The following is a 16,087-nucleotide window of genomic DNA, read 5'->3' on the forward strand; positions in this document are numbered from 1 at the left end:
GAGGGGATTACATTTTCCACACTGGGCCACGAAACTGATTCTTTTTTTTTTCTGTAATAAATGAAATCACTATTGGAAAAATTGTATTTTAAGTACACTTGGGATATGTTTGTCTCACGTACTTTTGTTTGATGATCATTGATCGGTGTTTTGAAGAATTTCAGGAGCGGAACAATGGCCACTGTACATGTGGGGGACGGCCATGGATGTTGTCATGGGGGTAACTTTCCGAATCCAAACACACGCGCACTCAATTTCACAGCCATTAAAACACTTCAATTCCTTTCAATTTCAATTCCATTCTTTTCTGAGCTGCTCACGAACGCATCACGAGCAATTTCCACAGCGTAGATCAATCAGCTCACGACGTCGCTTGCCAGCGATGGCGGGGTCGCGAAAAAATGCCAAGCAAACCAGCCTGAAAAACAACGACGCAACGTCTTCGCATAAATCTGACATCACTGCATGGAAAGACATTTGCAAACATCTGCTTTTACTTTGAAAAACAATGCTCATTGTTTTGGACGATTTTGTAATGTAAAGCAAAGCAAATTTATCTGTATCGTGGATTTCATGCACAAAAGTAACTCGATGCGCTTTACGTGATTCAAAACATTCAAATGCAATGAAAATAAAAAGTGCAATTAAAATAGCGTGACGAGTGGAAGCACTCTTAAAACGCATGAGAAGGGAAGAAGAGTTTTCAACCTCGACTTCGAAACATTCACACTTGGGGCTGACCTCACCTCTGTTGGCAAGTTCTTCCATTTGTGCGCCGCAGAATTTCTAAATCCTCTTTCACCGTGTTTGTCTTGGACTCCGCACTTCGTAATTTGACCTGAAACAGTCAATCTCAAAGCCCTGCCGGATTTGTATTCCGTATGCATTTCTTTCACGTATTCAGGACCTGAACCTCATGTAGTGATTTATAGACCAGCAGCCGAACTTTAAAATCTATCCTAAAGCTGACGGGAAGCCAGTGTAAAGACTTTCGAGTTGGAGTTATATGCTCTGACCTCTTTGTTTTGGTCAGAACCCAAGCTGCAGCATTCTGAACGAGCTGCAGCTGTTTAATGGTTTTTTTGTTTTTTTTTTTTAAGGGGGAGCCCAATCAGAAGACCATTACAATGGTCAACTCTGGAGATAAAAGCATGGATGAGCTTCTCCTGGTCTGGTTGACACATTCAAGCCTTCACTCTTGATATGTTCTTCAGATGATTGATTTGATATGACTGTTGAAGGTCAGGTGGGAATCTGTCAGAACACTAAGGTTTCGGACTCGGTCTTTCCATTTTAAAGATAGTGTATCCAGGTATTTACGAACAGCAATCCTCTTTTCGTTATTGGAAAAAAACATCCATGCTTCAGTTGAAGGAAATCCAGCCTCATCCAGTTATCTGCTTTAGACAGTGACACAACACCTCAATTGGACCGGAGTCATCTGGAGACACTGCTAACTATAACTGCGTGTCAACTGGATAGCTATGATAGTCAAAACTCAAGTTCTGGGAAATTTGACCCAAAAGTGGCATATACAGGCTGAACAGGAGGGGTCCAAGAACTGACCCATGAGGGACCCCGTAGGTCATTGCCATTTGTTGAGATCGAGCACTTCCAATGGTTACAAAGTTGCTCCTTTCCTCCAGGCAGGACCTGAACCATTTAACGACTGTTCCATTTAATCCTCTCCGTGTTTCCAACCTGTTCAGCAGTATATTATGATCTACCGTATCAAAAGCTGCACTGCGATCCAACAAGACCAATACTGAGACCTTTCCCCGAGTCAGTATTCAACCTTATATCATTTAGCATTTTGATAAGAGTAGATTCTGTACTCGGATGAGTCCAGAAAACCTGATTTGAAATGTGTCCAAAAGTCCATTTAAATTCAAGAAATTGCCGAGTTGATTAAAACTAACTTTGTCAACAATCTCGTCTCTGACAGCGAGATTCAAGATCGGTCTATAGCCTGCGAACATGGAAGTGCCCAGCGCTCTGTTTTTGTTTTTGTTTTTTTGTTTTTTAGAAGAGGCTTAACACCACTACTACTTTTAAGAGCTTTAGGATACTCGCCAGACTGATTGATGATTTGCTGTACATCAGCCAGCACTAATTTCAGTATAGTTTTGAAAAAGTCGGATGTTGTTGAGTCGAGACAGCTCGTTGATGGTTTCAGCTTCCGAACCGTTCTCTAAAGTTTTTGGGTCAACTGTATCAAATTCTGACAAGTTAATAGAGTTTTTGCTGATTTGGCATGACATATGTCCCGACGGATTGTATTTTTTTTTTTTTTTAGTCAAATAACAGGCAAACTCATTACAATTGTCAGCTGTTTCTGGTTCTGGAGCAGGCTTTGGTTTGTGAACTTGTCAACCACTGCAAACAGAGCGCGAGTATCGTTGAGGTTCTCACTGATGATTTCAGAAAAGTGTTGCTTGTCTCACCCTGACTAACTAACTTCACTTGGGTTCTGCTTTCTTACACTTTGATTTCGAGGTCTTGACCGTCGTCGTGCCCCTCAAGGTGGTCTTAGTTTTGGAGGGATCAGGAGCGCCAGCATTCACGGCATTTGGGGTTTTGGAGGTGAAATTGTCCAAAGGTTCTCCAAGTGTCTCAGCCTTTACAGTTCATTTATGTACCTTTTCTTAATAGTCATTGACGTTGTCTGAACCTTTGGAAGAATCTGTACTTAAAGGAACTGAACAGTAATCAGTTTTGTATAAGAGGTGGAAGTCAAACTGTTTTTAAAAATCTGATGATTATTAATATAATCGCAAATCGCAGCCAAACTTGACACATTCTCCCTCATGGTGAAGGTCGGAGAGCGAGGACAAGGCCGAGATTGTGGTAATTCCATCATGTGGCCGACCCTAATCCGTGCGGCCCGTTAAAAGGTGCCGCGGCGGCCCGGTGGGCGGTGGGGGCCGGCCGAGCTTGGCTTCACCGCTACTGAGCCCACCGCGCTCATTCGCGCACACTCGCCCTGCCTGCGTTCCGCAAACAAAAGAAGATCAGCGGACTCTCGCCATGAACGGCACCGAAGGACCCAACTTTTACGTCCCCATGTCCAACAAGTCCGGCGTGGTCCGCAGCCCCTTCGAGTACCCTCAGTACTACCTGGCCGAGCCTTGGAAGTACTCTCTGGTGGCCGCGTACATGCTGTTCCTCATCGTCACCACGTTCCCCATCAACTTCCTGACGCTCTACGTGACGGTCAAGCACAAGAAGCTGAGGACGCCCCTCAACTACGTCTTGCTCAACCTCGCCGTGGCTGACCTGTTCATGGCGGTGGGGGGCTTCACGGTCACTCTCTACACGTCCCTGCACGGATACTTCAGTTTGGGCGTCGTCGGCTGCAACGTCGAAGGGTTCTTCGCCACTTTAGGAGGTCCGAGCGACACGCGGGACTGTGGCGACTTGTCGCCGCGTTGTGTTCACGTGTTCCTCTGTTTTTAGGAGAGGTGGCTCTCTGGTCGCTGGTGGTTTTGGCCGTCGAGCGCTACGTGGTGGTGTGCAAACCCATGAGCAACTTCCGCTTCGGGGAGAAGCACGCCATCTGTGGGCTGGGATTCACGTGGATCATGGCTTTGACCTGCGCTGCGCCCCCCCTGCTTGGATGGTCACGGTACCGTTAATATCAATATTGACACAAAGTCTTTGTAATTCTAATCAAGAGTTAGTTTGGGCTAGACAGGAACACTTTTCTGGACTCACAACTTCACCAATACTGGCACTCTGTTTGCTGTGGTTGACAAGTTCATAACACCCCCTCCCCAGATCAGTTCCAGAACTCGCAATGAGTTTGTTATTTGAGTGGAAAAAATACAATCCATTGAGTCAAATGTCACCACAAAAATGATAAAAGGATACTTACATCCGAAGCCACCCAGGGAAAACTCTTATTAACTTGTCAGATTTTGATACAATTGACCCCGAAACTGTAGAAAACGGTTCAGCAACTGAAACCATCAACGAGCCGTCTCGACTCAATGCCGTCCGACTTTTCCAAAACTGCAATGAAGCCTGTCCTTGCTGATTTGCAGCAAAGAATCAATTGCTCACTACAGTCTTGCGAGTTTCTCGAAGTCCTTCAAGTAGCTGCTGCTCAGCCTCTTTGAAAAAAAAAATAGAGCACCGGATGCTTCCGTGTTAGCAAGCTATCGACCTTTCTCAAATCTCCCTTTCATAGCCAAGATTGTTGACATAGTTGTTTTGAATCAACTCAGCAATTTTTGACACATTTCAATCAGGTTTTCTCAACTCATTCGAGTACAGGATCTACTCATCAAAATGCTAAATGATATAACGTTGAATACTGACTCAGGAAAGGTGTCGATTTTGGTCTTGTTGGAGCTCAGTGCGGCTTTCGATACGGTAGATCATAATATAATGCGAAACAGGTTGGAAACGTGGGTAGGACTAACTGGAACGGTCCTCGCATGGTTCAGGTCATACATGCAGCAAATGAGTTATTTTGTAAACATTGGGAGGCCTCAATCTTGACGAATGGCAATGGCATATGGGGTCCCTCAAGGGTCAGTTCTTGGACCTCTCTTGGCACTGTCTAAAGCAGGCGTGTCAGTCATTTTTTTTTTTTTTTTTTTTTTTTATAGTTAGGGTTTCCCTTAGAGGGCCGTTATGACTGTGAAACCATCAAAGTCTTTAACTGCCACATCATATTTACACGTGAAATTTATGAACACTTAATGGAATCGGAAATCCAAGGCGATGGCTGTTGGTATTGTAAAATGCTTGCAATATCTTAACATTACCATTTATGAAATGACAATTTCAAATTTTGCGACAGATTTGAACAAAAATCATGGAAGTTGATACGCATGCTTTGCCTTGGTGGGCCACATAAAATCATGCGGTGGGCCGGATCTGGCCCCCGGGCCTTGAGTTTGACACTCGGGGGGTCCCCCAAAGCCCACCAAAAATGCAAATCAACCGCAACAAAACAAAGATAATCTTTTTGGGGCAATAAAGAAAAGAAGATTGCTGTTGGCAAATAAGCGGACTCACTACTTTAAAAAAAAACAACAAAGACCACACCCGAAACCTTGGAGTTCTGGTAGATTCCCATCTGACCTTGACGAAAACTGCCTTTTCATTATCTAGAGCGAAGGCTTGCATGTGTCAAGTAGACCAGGAAAAGATCATCCAAGCTTTTATTCCAAGTCTTCTGACTGGACTCCCCAAAGAGCATATCATCCAATTCGAAAGTCTTGCACTGTCTTCCAGTCATCTTTGGAATATGTTTTAAAGTTCCGCCGCTGGTCTATAAATCACGGAATGGTTCAGGTTCTGAATACGTGAACCCGGGTCCTCAGAACCGTGAGGTGCGACGCTTTACCGGCTGAGTCGATATAATCATTGAAATTGTTTGATTTGTGAACTGCGCATTGCGTTGAGCGCCCGAGGTCCGCGCAGGTACATCCCCGAGGGCATGCAGTGTTCCTGCGGCATCGACTACTACACGCCCAAACCGGAGATCAGCAACGGCTCCTTCGTGGTCTACATGTTCGTCCTGCACTTCCTCGTCCCGCTCGCCGTCATCTTCTTCTGCTACAGCCGCCTGCTGTGCACCGTCAGAGCGGTACGAAACCCGCGACCTTTTTTTTTTCTTGACATCGCGGGGCCGCCGACCCGTTCGACCGATCAGAAGCGCGCATTAAGGAAGCAAATGATCACCACGAAGGAGCAAAGATGCCGTTTGCTAGTCTGTATTTTCAAAGGAAGTACTGAACGCAGGCGAGGGGTCAGAAAACGTTTTGAAAGTGGGAGCGACTTTTCCGCTTCGGTGACTCTTAATTATGAATTATTGTTCATCCGTGTGAGGACGCCAATCATGTGAATGATTTCTCACAATAACGATTAACCTTGGTCCAACAACATGGGAATGACATGAATATGACAGTTAGCAAATCCTCCCTTCTACGACATTCTTAAGAAAACACAATGTCCAATCGTTTATGGCGCGGTGTCAAACTCAAGGCCCGGGGGTCAGACCTGGCTTGTCGCATGATTTCACGTGGCCCGCAAAGCCCATTCTAATATCAAATTCAGGGATTCTTCTGAAAATGTGTTCCACAATTTCAAATTGGCAGAGATCATAAACGACAATGTCGAGATGTTACAAGCATTTTTTGGTTACCAAACAAGAACAATATTTCGCTTGATTACTGATTCCAAAAACTCGTTCATAAATTTCATGTGTAAATATGATGAGGCGATGAAACGTTTTTATGGCGTCGCAGTCATCATAAAGGCCCTCTGAGGGGAAACGAGAACTACAGAAATGAATTTGACCCCTCTGACTTATGGGCTATTTTTAAATCAAGAAATTATTTTCATTCCATTTTCTTTTTTTTTTATAATTTTACTTTTTCCACACTTATATACAAACAAAGAAAGAAAAGGAAAAAAAACAATTTACATTCATTAACAGTAATATAATAATAATAATACCTTTTATAAATGATGAATAAAAGATTAACCAAATATCTCATCCTAAATGAAGTTCATACCTGTAAGTGAGCAAAAAAAAAAATCTTAAATGGAAAACAATAACAATAAACATAGTCAAGAAAAAAAAATGATACCACCTCAAACCACCTGACGACAAATGTTCCAAAAACCATGTACAATGATTTACATATTCCAAAAAAAAAATGTAGGTTTCAAATTTCGGAACGGGTGATACCTGTTCTGGCAACAAGACAAGATGCAATATTTATGAGTTAAAAAAATAATAATAATAAAAATACACGGACAACAACAAAAGGAATAAATGGTGGGAACCAATGAACAAAATTAAGATTATTAAATCCTATATATTCATTTCCATTTTCCAGTATTTTAATATGATTGGACATATGAAAATGTGCCGCTTTATTCTCTTGACAATCTCTCCAACAGGAGGTACTTGCGTCCGGCGAGATCCTCTCAGATGGAACTTTAAAAAAAATCTAACTACATTTTTCCCATCATAATTTTCTCCAGGATAGAGCAGAAGTATTCCATTTTCTACATGTGTAAGCGTCATCCTCAACTCCAAATATTTTGGGCCGCTTTTGGACCCCCAAGCCTTATGTTTGACACCCATATACTCATGCATATATGGTATATTTAAAAAAAAAAAAAAAAAATCATAAACAATCACTGAGCAATGCCCCCCCCCCCCCACTCCAAGAATAAAATAAACATTTTTTTTGTCACACTATTTTTGAGCCGCCGAGTCGAAGCGTTAACAGGCGAGGTTTTGTCGCAAAGGTTTTCGGCGCCGGTCGAGGATTTGGCGGCTCAAGGACACTCGAGGAGGTGCACCCGCGGGCTTCGCCGGCACGCAAGGCGGCTCGGAGCCAAGTCCTCCAGCTGCCGCCTCGCTGTGTCAACCTTCATGCATAATGAGCCACAAAGCATTCATAATTCATGCGTTCGTACTCAAGTACTTATGTTACAAATGTAAGCGCGACTTGGGACAAAAGTGCTTAGTGCGGCTTCCTTATTTCGAGCTGTTTGTTTGTTTGACATGTTTTTTTTTTTTACCGATTGTACGCTGCATTCCAAATTCCCTCCATCCATTTTCTCAGCCGCTTATCCTCACGAGGGTCGCAGGGAGTGCCGGAGCCTATCCCAGCTGTCAACGGGCGGGAGGCGGGGCACACCCTGAACTGGTCGCACGCCAATCGCAGGGCAGATGGAGACAAACAGCACCACTCGCAATCACACCCAGGGACAATTTAGAGGGTCCAATTAGTGTTGCGTGTTTTTCGGGATGTGGGAGGAAAAACCGGAGTGCCCACTCGGAGAAAAGCCACACGGGGAGAACATGCAAACTCCGCACGGGTGGGGCCGGGATCGAACCCGGGACCTCAGAACTGTGAGGCCAACGCTTTACCGGCTGATCCACTGTTCTGCCCGCATTCCAAATTATTATGCAAATAATATTTTGCTGAAATGGATCACTTGACCATAACTGGAATGTTTTTGAGCGGACCTCCCAATGGGCCAAATATTTTTTGAGGAAAATAACAGAAAATGTTTTGCGCTGTTCTAAATTATTTTCCACAACAGAGTTTCAAGATAATTTAGAGTTATGGTTATTAATTTGTAGCATCGGGAGGGCATATTTATTGAAATGGCGAGCGAGTTCAAGCAAAAAAATGTTGACATAAGGAGCTGCGGCACAGTGACTCACCTGAAAGTGTTGGCCCCACAGTTCTGAGGTTCCGGGTTCGATCCCGGACCCGCTTGAGTGGAGTTTGCATGTTTTCCCCTTGCCGTGCCTGTGTGGCTTTTCTCCGGGTGGGCACTCCGGTTTCTTCCCACATCCCAAAAACGTGCGACATTAATTGGACACTCGAAATTGCCCCGTCGGTGTGATTGTGGCTGCGGCTGTTTGTCTCGATGTGCCCTGCGATTGGCTGGCGACCAGTTCAGGGTGTACCGATGGCAGCTGGAATAGGCTCCAGCACTCCCGCGACCCTCGTGAGGATAAGGAGCTAAGGAAATGAATGAATGGATGGATAAGGAGCCGCATTTAGGTTTTTTTTTTTTTTGGTGACCCGCACACACAGGCGGCGGCCCAGCAGCAGGAGTCGGAAAGCACCCAACGGGCCGAGAAGGAGGTGACCCGCATGGTGGTCGTCATGGTGATCTCCTTCCTGGTGTGCTGGGTGCCGTACGCCAGCGTGGCCTGGTACATCTTCGCCAACCAAGGCGCCCAGTTCGGGCCGGTCTTCATGACGGCGCCGGCGTTCTTCGCCAAGAGCGCCGCCCTCTACAACCCCGTCATCTACATCCTGCTCAACAAGCAGGTAGGGCGCTTTTTTTTTTTTTTTTTTTTTTTTAATTGGAGAAAAATAAAATTGCCGTTTATCTGGAAAAGGAAAAAAAAAGTTGTTTTTCTCAGTAAAACAACGCTATTTTTATTTATATATTTTTTTTCATGAAAATAGGTGAGAAAATATGCAATTTGTTGTTGAAAAATGTCCCCGCCCCGCAACGAAATATGTAGTATTGCGTGTTAGTCAACACACCATATGTGATTCAAAAATATTACATTTTCTCCAAAAATATATACAATGATTTTTTTTTTCCCCCTGACACAATATCTGCCATCGCATATGTGATCCCCAAAAAATTATATTTTTCTCCAAATAGCGTCCAGCCAAAGACGACGTGCAAGCCAATTGGTTGTTTTGATCTGGCCGAAAATGGCGCCCCCTGTGTTGTTTGTGTGATCACCCGGTAAAGCGTTGGCCTCACTGTTCTGAGGTCCCGGGTTCGATCCCGGCCGCTCCTGTGGGGAGTTTGCCTGTTCTCCCCGTGCCTGCGTGGCTTTTCTCCGGGCGGGCACTCCGCTTGCCTCCCACAAACTTCCCAAAAACACGCGACATTAATTGCACACTCTAAATTGTCCCTGGGTGTGATTGCGAGTGGTGCTGTTTGTCTCCACGTGCCCTGCGATTGGCTGGCGACCGGTTCAGGGTGTACCCCCGCCTCCCGCCCGTTGATGGCTGGGATAGGCTCCGGCCCTCCCCGCCACCCTCGTGAGGATAAGCGGCAAAGAAAATGGATGGACGGGTGGATTTGTCGGGCCTCACGCGACTCTCTCTCGTTCCTTCAGTTCCGAAACTGCATGATCACCACCGTGTGCTGCGGCAAGAACCCGTTCGGTGAGGACGACGACGACGACGGCGCGTCCGGCGCCCATTCCAAAACGCAGACGTCGTCCGTCGCCTCCAGTCAGGTGGCCCCCGCTTGAACTGCACGAGCCAACACTCCCATCCCCCCACCCGCCCCCACAACCCGCTTAACCTGCATGATCATGCGTTGTTCCGACTATTCGACGCTCCGCAGCCAACACGGTCTGAGCGCCGTGCTGAAAAATCTCCTTGTGATGATCGCGCATGGGCGTATATTTTGTAAACTTCCAGCCAGTCTGAAACGTCCCCATCCGTGCTTCTTCTGCACGGTCCGTTCGACAACTCGTCGCCGAGCGTTCATGTTCATCTTTCCGAGACGAACGTAACGAACTTTTTTTTAATCAATTTTTGTTTTGCGGTTAGCTTATAACATGTGTTAGCTCCCTTTATGTAGAAGAAGGGGAACTATGAGACCGGGGGATTTCCGCTACGTACCCACAGTTCCCCTGTTAGCAACGCATGCGCGTTAATCACGAGGAGACTTTTCAGCACGGGGGGAGCGCTCAGACCGTCGCACCGGTTTGAGCGTTCGGAGGGGTCCTGTTAGCGCCGTTCATTGTCCGACGTGCAAACGATGCGTTTGAAACTAAGCTAATCGCATCCAATTTTCCGATGAGAAAAAGGACGTGCGTCCGAATCTGTCGCTAATGCTGTGTGTTTCAAAATGGCAGCCGGGAATGAAAGGTTGCTCTTAAAAAAAGACAACACGGTCCAGAACTTTTTGCCTCCAGGGAAATGCGTCCAATATTTCTGAGGGCCCCCTTCGCCAACTGAACGGCAATCGAAAGCAGCTCCCATATTGTTAGCATAGCTGCACAGGTCAGGTCAGAAAGTCACACAGACAGCAACAAATAGCTAGCAGTCAGATGACTAAAAATTGATGTAAAAACATATATATTGTTTAAATGGTTCAAATATATATTCATGACTTGCGTAACAGAAAAAGAAATATAACCAAATTCGTATTCATTTTCCTTTATTTGGATTCCATGTTGAAAATAAACATTCACATCTATATTTATCCACCGTTGCTAGCCGACTCGCGGCGCTCCCGCTAAGAGAGGAGGGCCGTTTTTCTCGCTTTAGCCGTTGGCTCGCTATATTTAGCGCCTCTCAGACCAGTTTTCAAAGAGGCCACTCGCGAGGGGTTAATTCCCGCTGGAAAAAAAAAAAAAAAGATTGAGCGGAATTGTTTGGTACGCTGACCATTTATACGTCACTAACGCAGTCATTTGGCCACAGGTCGGGACCGTTTGACCCGAGGTATGTGCTTCCGAATTTTTTGTGCTTTCCCTTAAGAATCCCGATGTTTCGTCTTCTTTAACCCGCGGCGCTAGATGGTTTCCTAAAGTGTCCACTAAATATCCTTCAGTAGCCGTTCGGGAGTACAGAAATGACGACTGATCGCTAGCGCGCTCGTTCATCACTTCCTTCCTCCCGAATCGCTACAAAGGAACACGTCAAGCAAATCGGAGGACAGTTTGATGCGTTTGTCGGGATTCACGTTAATGAAATGAACCCCAATCAAGTGGATTGTTGTCCGTGGTTCGCTCTTCTCGACGGAGGCGAGTGTGACCAGTCGGACGCTAGTACGCGGGATTGTGCGCCGGCGACGCGATGATTTAGCGGATTGCCGAAAGGCTCCGTAACATTTTGTGGATTTTTGTTCGATGTCTTGCAGTAAAACCAAAGCTCAACGTGTGTCTGGCTTTCCTCTTTCACTCTTTAGCGTTTTTACGAGGCCTCCTAAAAAGTTCCAGATGCGCGCCGGACGAGCGTTCGCAAACGGTGCACTTGAACGTGTAATATCGGCGTGACTGTTTTAATTACTTTTTCAAAGTAATATGATGACTTACATGTGATTTGATTGATGTTGAGCCGTTATGACGGTGAAACCATAAAAACCTTTAATTGCGTCATCACATTTACACAAATTTATGAACTGGGTTTGGAATCAGAAATCAACAGTTTTTAAACTATTGTTGATGTTTGGCAACACAAAAATGATTGCGATAACTCAATGAACATTTATGATATGACAATTTGAGTTGAGCAAGAATCACGGAGGTTGCCACATACGATTTGCCTTTGCGGGCCACATGAAATCATCTGCCGGGCCAAATTCTTGCCCCCCGGGCCTTGACTTTGACACCTGTGCTGTAGATCATTATTTTGCAATGAACCAGTTTTGTTCTTTACAAAAATTATAAACCGATAATGAAAAGTGATTAAATGTAAATACATAAAAATATTCTATGTGTAACATCTTGACGTAATGACAAATGCGCATAAATTAGACAACCAAAAAAAGGTGAAAAATTATAATCATGAAAGCGTTCTAAAATCAATGTCCTTTGATGTGTTCATAACTGTGAGGCTGATTGTTTTTCCAAATCTCACGGAAAATAATCATAATTTCAGCAGAAGGTGGCACTTCGAGACAAAGGCAGGAAAGCACAAACTCAAGTGTTTAATTTAGTATGGAAAAAGAAAAAATCTGAACCTTTGCAGTTATTTTTCAAATATGTCTAATATTGTAATCACGGACATTTCTAAGCGCACCTGTAAATGAATGATAGTTTTTTGCGCAGTAATGGATTGCAATTACCGTAATTTCCAGCCGACAAGCCGCAACTTTTTTTTCCCACACGCGTTCAACCCTGCGATTGACGCGGAAAATTTGTGCATTTTTTCTAACGACCGCAAGGGGGCACTCCAGCGGAAAAGGTAAGAGTGAGACCGGTGGAACATATGTGCTGAGGAAGTGACTTTTACCGGCCCTTTTAGCCCTGCGCTAGCATTAACGCTGTGCGAGCGTGTTACTGGCGTGTGTCTGTGACGTTGAACGGTAAGTTTTATTTTAACCCTGGTAGCATTAGCACTAGCGCTAGCTTGAGCGCAGCGCTGGCGTTAGCACGAGCGTTAGCGTGTTGCTGCTGTATTACTGGCATATCTCTGACATTTACCGGTAGGAGTTATTTTAACCCTGTTAGCGTTAGCACTAGTGTTAGCGCGGCGCTAGCTTTAGGGCAGCGCTAGCATTAATGCGGTGTTAGGGTTAGCGCTGTGCTAGCGTATTGCTGCTGTGTTACTGGCGTGTCTCAGTGACATTTACCGGTAAGTTTTATTTTTAACCCTATTAGTACTAGCGTTAGCACTAGCTTTAGCGCTCTGAAGGCAGGGAGTTACAGTCCAAATCTTTTGTAACAAAATGATATGATCTTGTTACATGTAATCGGTTGCTCTCCCCCCGACACTGACGCGTGACATTTAGCAGAACTTCGGCAAACGGACACAAGCGAGCCCTAAAAAGTCGTCGTTTTCTCGATTCCAGCCACTCTCCCGAATCATTTGGCATCACGAATCCACTCACGAGCGATAATACGGCCACCACACGTTTTGTCGTGAATGTACATTTCCCCCGCTCCGGGTTTGGTCCGAACCGCGCGCACGGACTCCGCGTCAGCCGCAAAGCAGATTGGGACAAAAAAATAATAATAATAAAAATAAAATGGTCAAAGCACCGACGGTGGCGAGTCACACCTGAGAACGTTGCTGCGGGCTTTACGGACAACTTTTATCACCGTCCCATCCACCGGACGGACGGACGGACGGACGGGCCACGTCAAAGCATTACAACATCTATAAATATTGCTATGGACATTATAATACAGTACAGTGCATCATTGGCTCGTTCCCTCGGGGGGGAAAAAGTTCAGTGCATTAAGACCAGCGCGGGGCTCGAAGTCCGACTAACTGTACAAAAAAATGCGCCTTCCCTTTAAAGCGCAGCTGAGGCGGACGCGTCGGGCCTCCTCGCTACGGGTTTGGGCCTCAGGCCTCGCTGCAGCACTCGTAGATGTTGTCCTCCACCAGGGCCACGACCTGCTCAAACTTGTGGTGCAGCTGCGTGCGGCGGGCGGTGGGGTTGGCCTCCAGGGCGTTCGCCACCTGGACAAGACGACGCAACCGCAGGGTGACTTTCAGCCGTGGAGTCGATGAGTACGAGTACTAAGAAGCCTCGCAAGAACCTTGCTCACAAGTTTTTCAATAAACGTTGCAATCTTCAGCACCGTCCTTAAGTAACAAGTACAGTAGTGCCTCGGTTCTCCACCACAATCCGTTCCGGAAGGCGGTTCCAGAACCGATTTGTTCGAAAACCGAATCGACCGCCGCGCGAGTCACGTTATTTCCGTTTTTGCTGTTGTCGGTTCTTTCGAATTGACAATAACAAAGCGCGTCGTGGTCTGTTATTTCCGGCCTTTGTTAGGGCCGTTCGAGTACCGATTTTCGTCCGAAAACCGAAACGAAAAATTCTCCAAATTTTCGTTTGAAAACCGAGGTACCGCTACATTACACACAGGTACATTGAACGTAAAGAACTGATCACTTTGTGACTCATGATTTCATGGTTCAATGCCAGTTTAAATTGTGCTCCATTCAAATACAGAATTTCGGAGTTATGTAAGTCATTTTGAAGTCATTCAGGTGAAAGAACGCATACCTGAGAGTATTGTTTTAGTGTCTGTCTACATGAGTTGCTGCATCGTTTGTGTACAAATTGACTTTGCTTCATGGGTTGAGGTGATATCGACGCTGCTTTTGTTCATGTGTTCTAGGTGTTTTGCACTCTTTTTTTTTTTTTTTTTTGTCCATTGCTACGTGTAACGTGTGCCGCTACACTTTAGCGCTTGTTTCTCAAAACAAAACGAAAAATGTTTCTGGAAAAACTTGTAAGCGTGGTGGCTTGCAGAGGAAATGAAAACAAAACAACCCTAAACTGAATCAGGAAGAACTGGAAAGAGGAAAAAGAACACTAGTACATTTCAGAGAGTTTTTAGTACTTGGGTTCAGAAGGAAAAAAAATGCCCAATTCAGCTATGTATCGAGCGTCCAAAAATTGCTTCTACAGAAATCTATCAAATTTGTACAGAACAACTGATTTTCTATAGAATTTCAACAGAACAATCGAATTTCTTGGGTCCTAAAGTTCTCGAGTTCTACAGAATTTTTTTTAGCAGGGAACAAATTGTACCTCGAGGCAATAAAAAGTCTAAATAAAAGAACAAATGTGGTTCCTGGAACCGTGTTAGGCCACTGCACGGACATTTGCTGCAAATGGACAAAATGTTGGGCCAGTCAAAACATTACCAAAATGACTTACGAGAATCTGTAGGTGATTTTTAGGACACTGTTCGATATGTGAGTGAGCCAAATGGTAGTTAACAATTTTTTTTAGTCATCGCTAGAGCGCTAATGCCAATCACTCCATCTTACACTTTAGCAGGTCGGCTAATTCCGTAAGAAGAACCGACGCGACACACTGTCCCAACATACCGTGATTTCCGGCCTACAAGCCGCGACTTTTTTCATACGCTTTCCACCTTGTGCGGTGATGCGGTTAATTTGTGCATATTTTTTTTTTTTATAACGGCCGCAAGGGGGCACCCGAGCGGAAAAGGTAAGAATGAGACCGGTGGAATATATGTGCCGAGGAATTGACTTTTATCGGCCCTCTTAGCACTATTGCTAGAGTTAGCACTGTGCTAGCGTGTTGCGGCTGTATCACTGGAGTTTCTCAGTGATATTTACCGGTAGGTTTTACTTTAACCGGCCCTGTTCGCGCGGGCGGCGCTAGCGTTAGCGTTAAACTCTTTCTGTGCACCATCCGTCTTTGTAAATGTTACCGCGGGCGGCGCTAGCGTTAGCGTTAAACTCTTTCTGTGCACCATCCGTCTTTGTAAATGTTACCGCGGGCGGCGCTAGCGTTAGCGTTAAACTCTTTCTGTGCACCAGCCGTCTTTGTAAATGTTAGCGCGGGCGGCGCTAGCGTTAGCGTTAAACTCTTTCTGTGCACCATCCGTCTTTGTAAATGTTAGCGCGGGCGGCGCTAGCGTTAGCTTTAAACTCTTTCTGTGCACCATCCGTCTTTGTAAATGTTAGCGCGGGCGGCGCTAGCGTTAGCGTTAAACTCTTTCTGTGCACCATCCGTCTTTGTAAATGTCTCTCTGTGTTTCAATGTGGGCACTTGCAGCTTTTACACACCTGCAGTGTGCGTACGTATGTACCAAATGGTATTTCCTTTACAATTGTACTCGGTGTAATTGGGATTAAATGAAATAGTCCAAGATAAGACCAAAAGATCCGACAGTGACAGTCCTAATCGGTACCCTTTTTCTTTTTACTTAAGTTGAGGAATTGAACCAGCAAGTCTCGTCTTATTTACTTTGAACTATCTGCTGTATGCAGTACTTTTCCTCGAATACTCCCCCCGTCAACAAGGAGAGAGCGCAAAGACGTAGCGCCACCGCCGCAAAGGCCTCAGCTCCTCGCAGATTCACAAAAGCAACATCTGCCGCCAAGTCGTCGGTGCG

At 45.3% G+C, this 16,087-nt stretch overlaps 2 protein-coding genes across 2 annotated transcripts in view; one reads left to right on the forward strand and one right to left on the reverse strand.

The window, feature by feature from the left end:
* Positions 1 to 2,772: 2,772 nt before the first annotated feature.
* Positions 2,773 to 11,753, forward strand: LOC133514178 (rhodopsin-like). The gene is made up of 5 exons (XM_061845627.1): positions 2,773 to 3,388; positions 3,457 to 3,625; positions 5,434 to 5,599; positions 8,583 to 8,822; positions 9,635 to 11,753. The coding sequence occupies exons 1-5, from the start codon at positions 3,028 to 3,030 to the stop codon at positions 9,770 to 9,772; spliced, it is 1,074 nt and encodes a 357-aa protein (XP_061701611.1). The 5' UTR covers positions 2,773 to 3,027; the 3' UTR covers positions 9,773 to 11,753.
* A 148-nt stretch (positions 11,754 to 11,901) lies between these two features.
* The window catches only part of plxnd1 (plexin D1), a 112,412-nt gene continuing 108,226 nt past the window's right edge, over positions 11,902 to 16,087 (reverse strand). Inside the window, exon 36 of the mRNA XM_061845614.1 lies at positions 11,902 to 13,664. Coding sequence (XP_061701598.1) covers positions 13,548 to 13,664 — 117 coding nt within the window. The 3' untranslated portion in view covers positions 11,902 to 13,547. The remainder of the gene's footprint in view (positions 13,665 to 16,087) is intronic.

Source organism: Syngnathoides biaculeatus, chromosome 2 (assembly GCF_019802595.1).
Source record: "Syngnathoides biaculeatus isolate LvHL_M chromosome 2, ASM1980259v1, whole genome shotgun sequence".
NCBI lineage: Eukaryota > Metazoa > Chordata > Actinopteri > Syngnathiformes > Syngnathidae > Syngnathoides > Syngnathoides biaculeatus.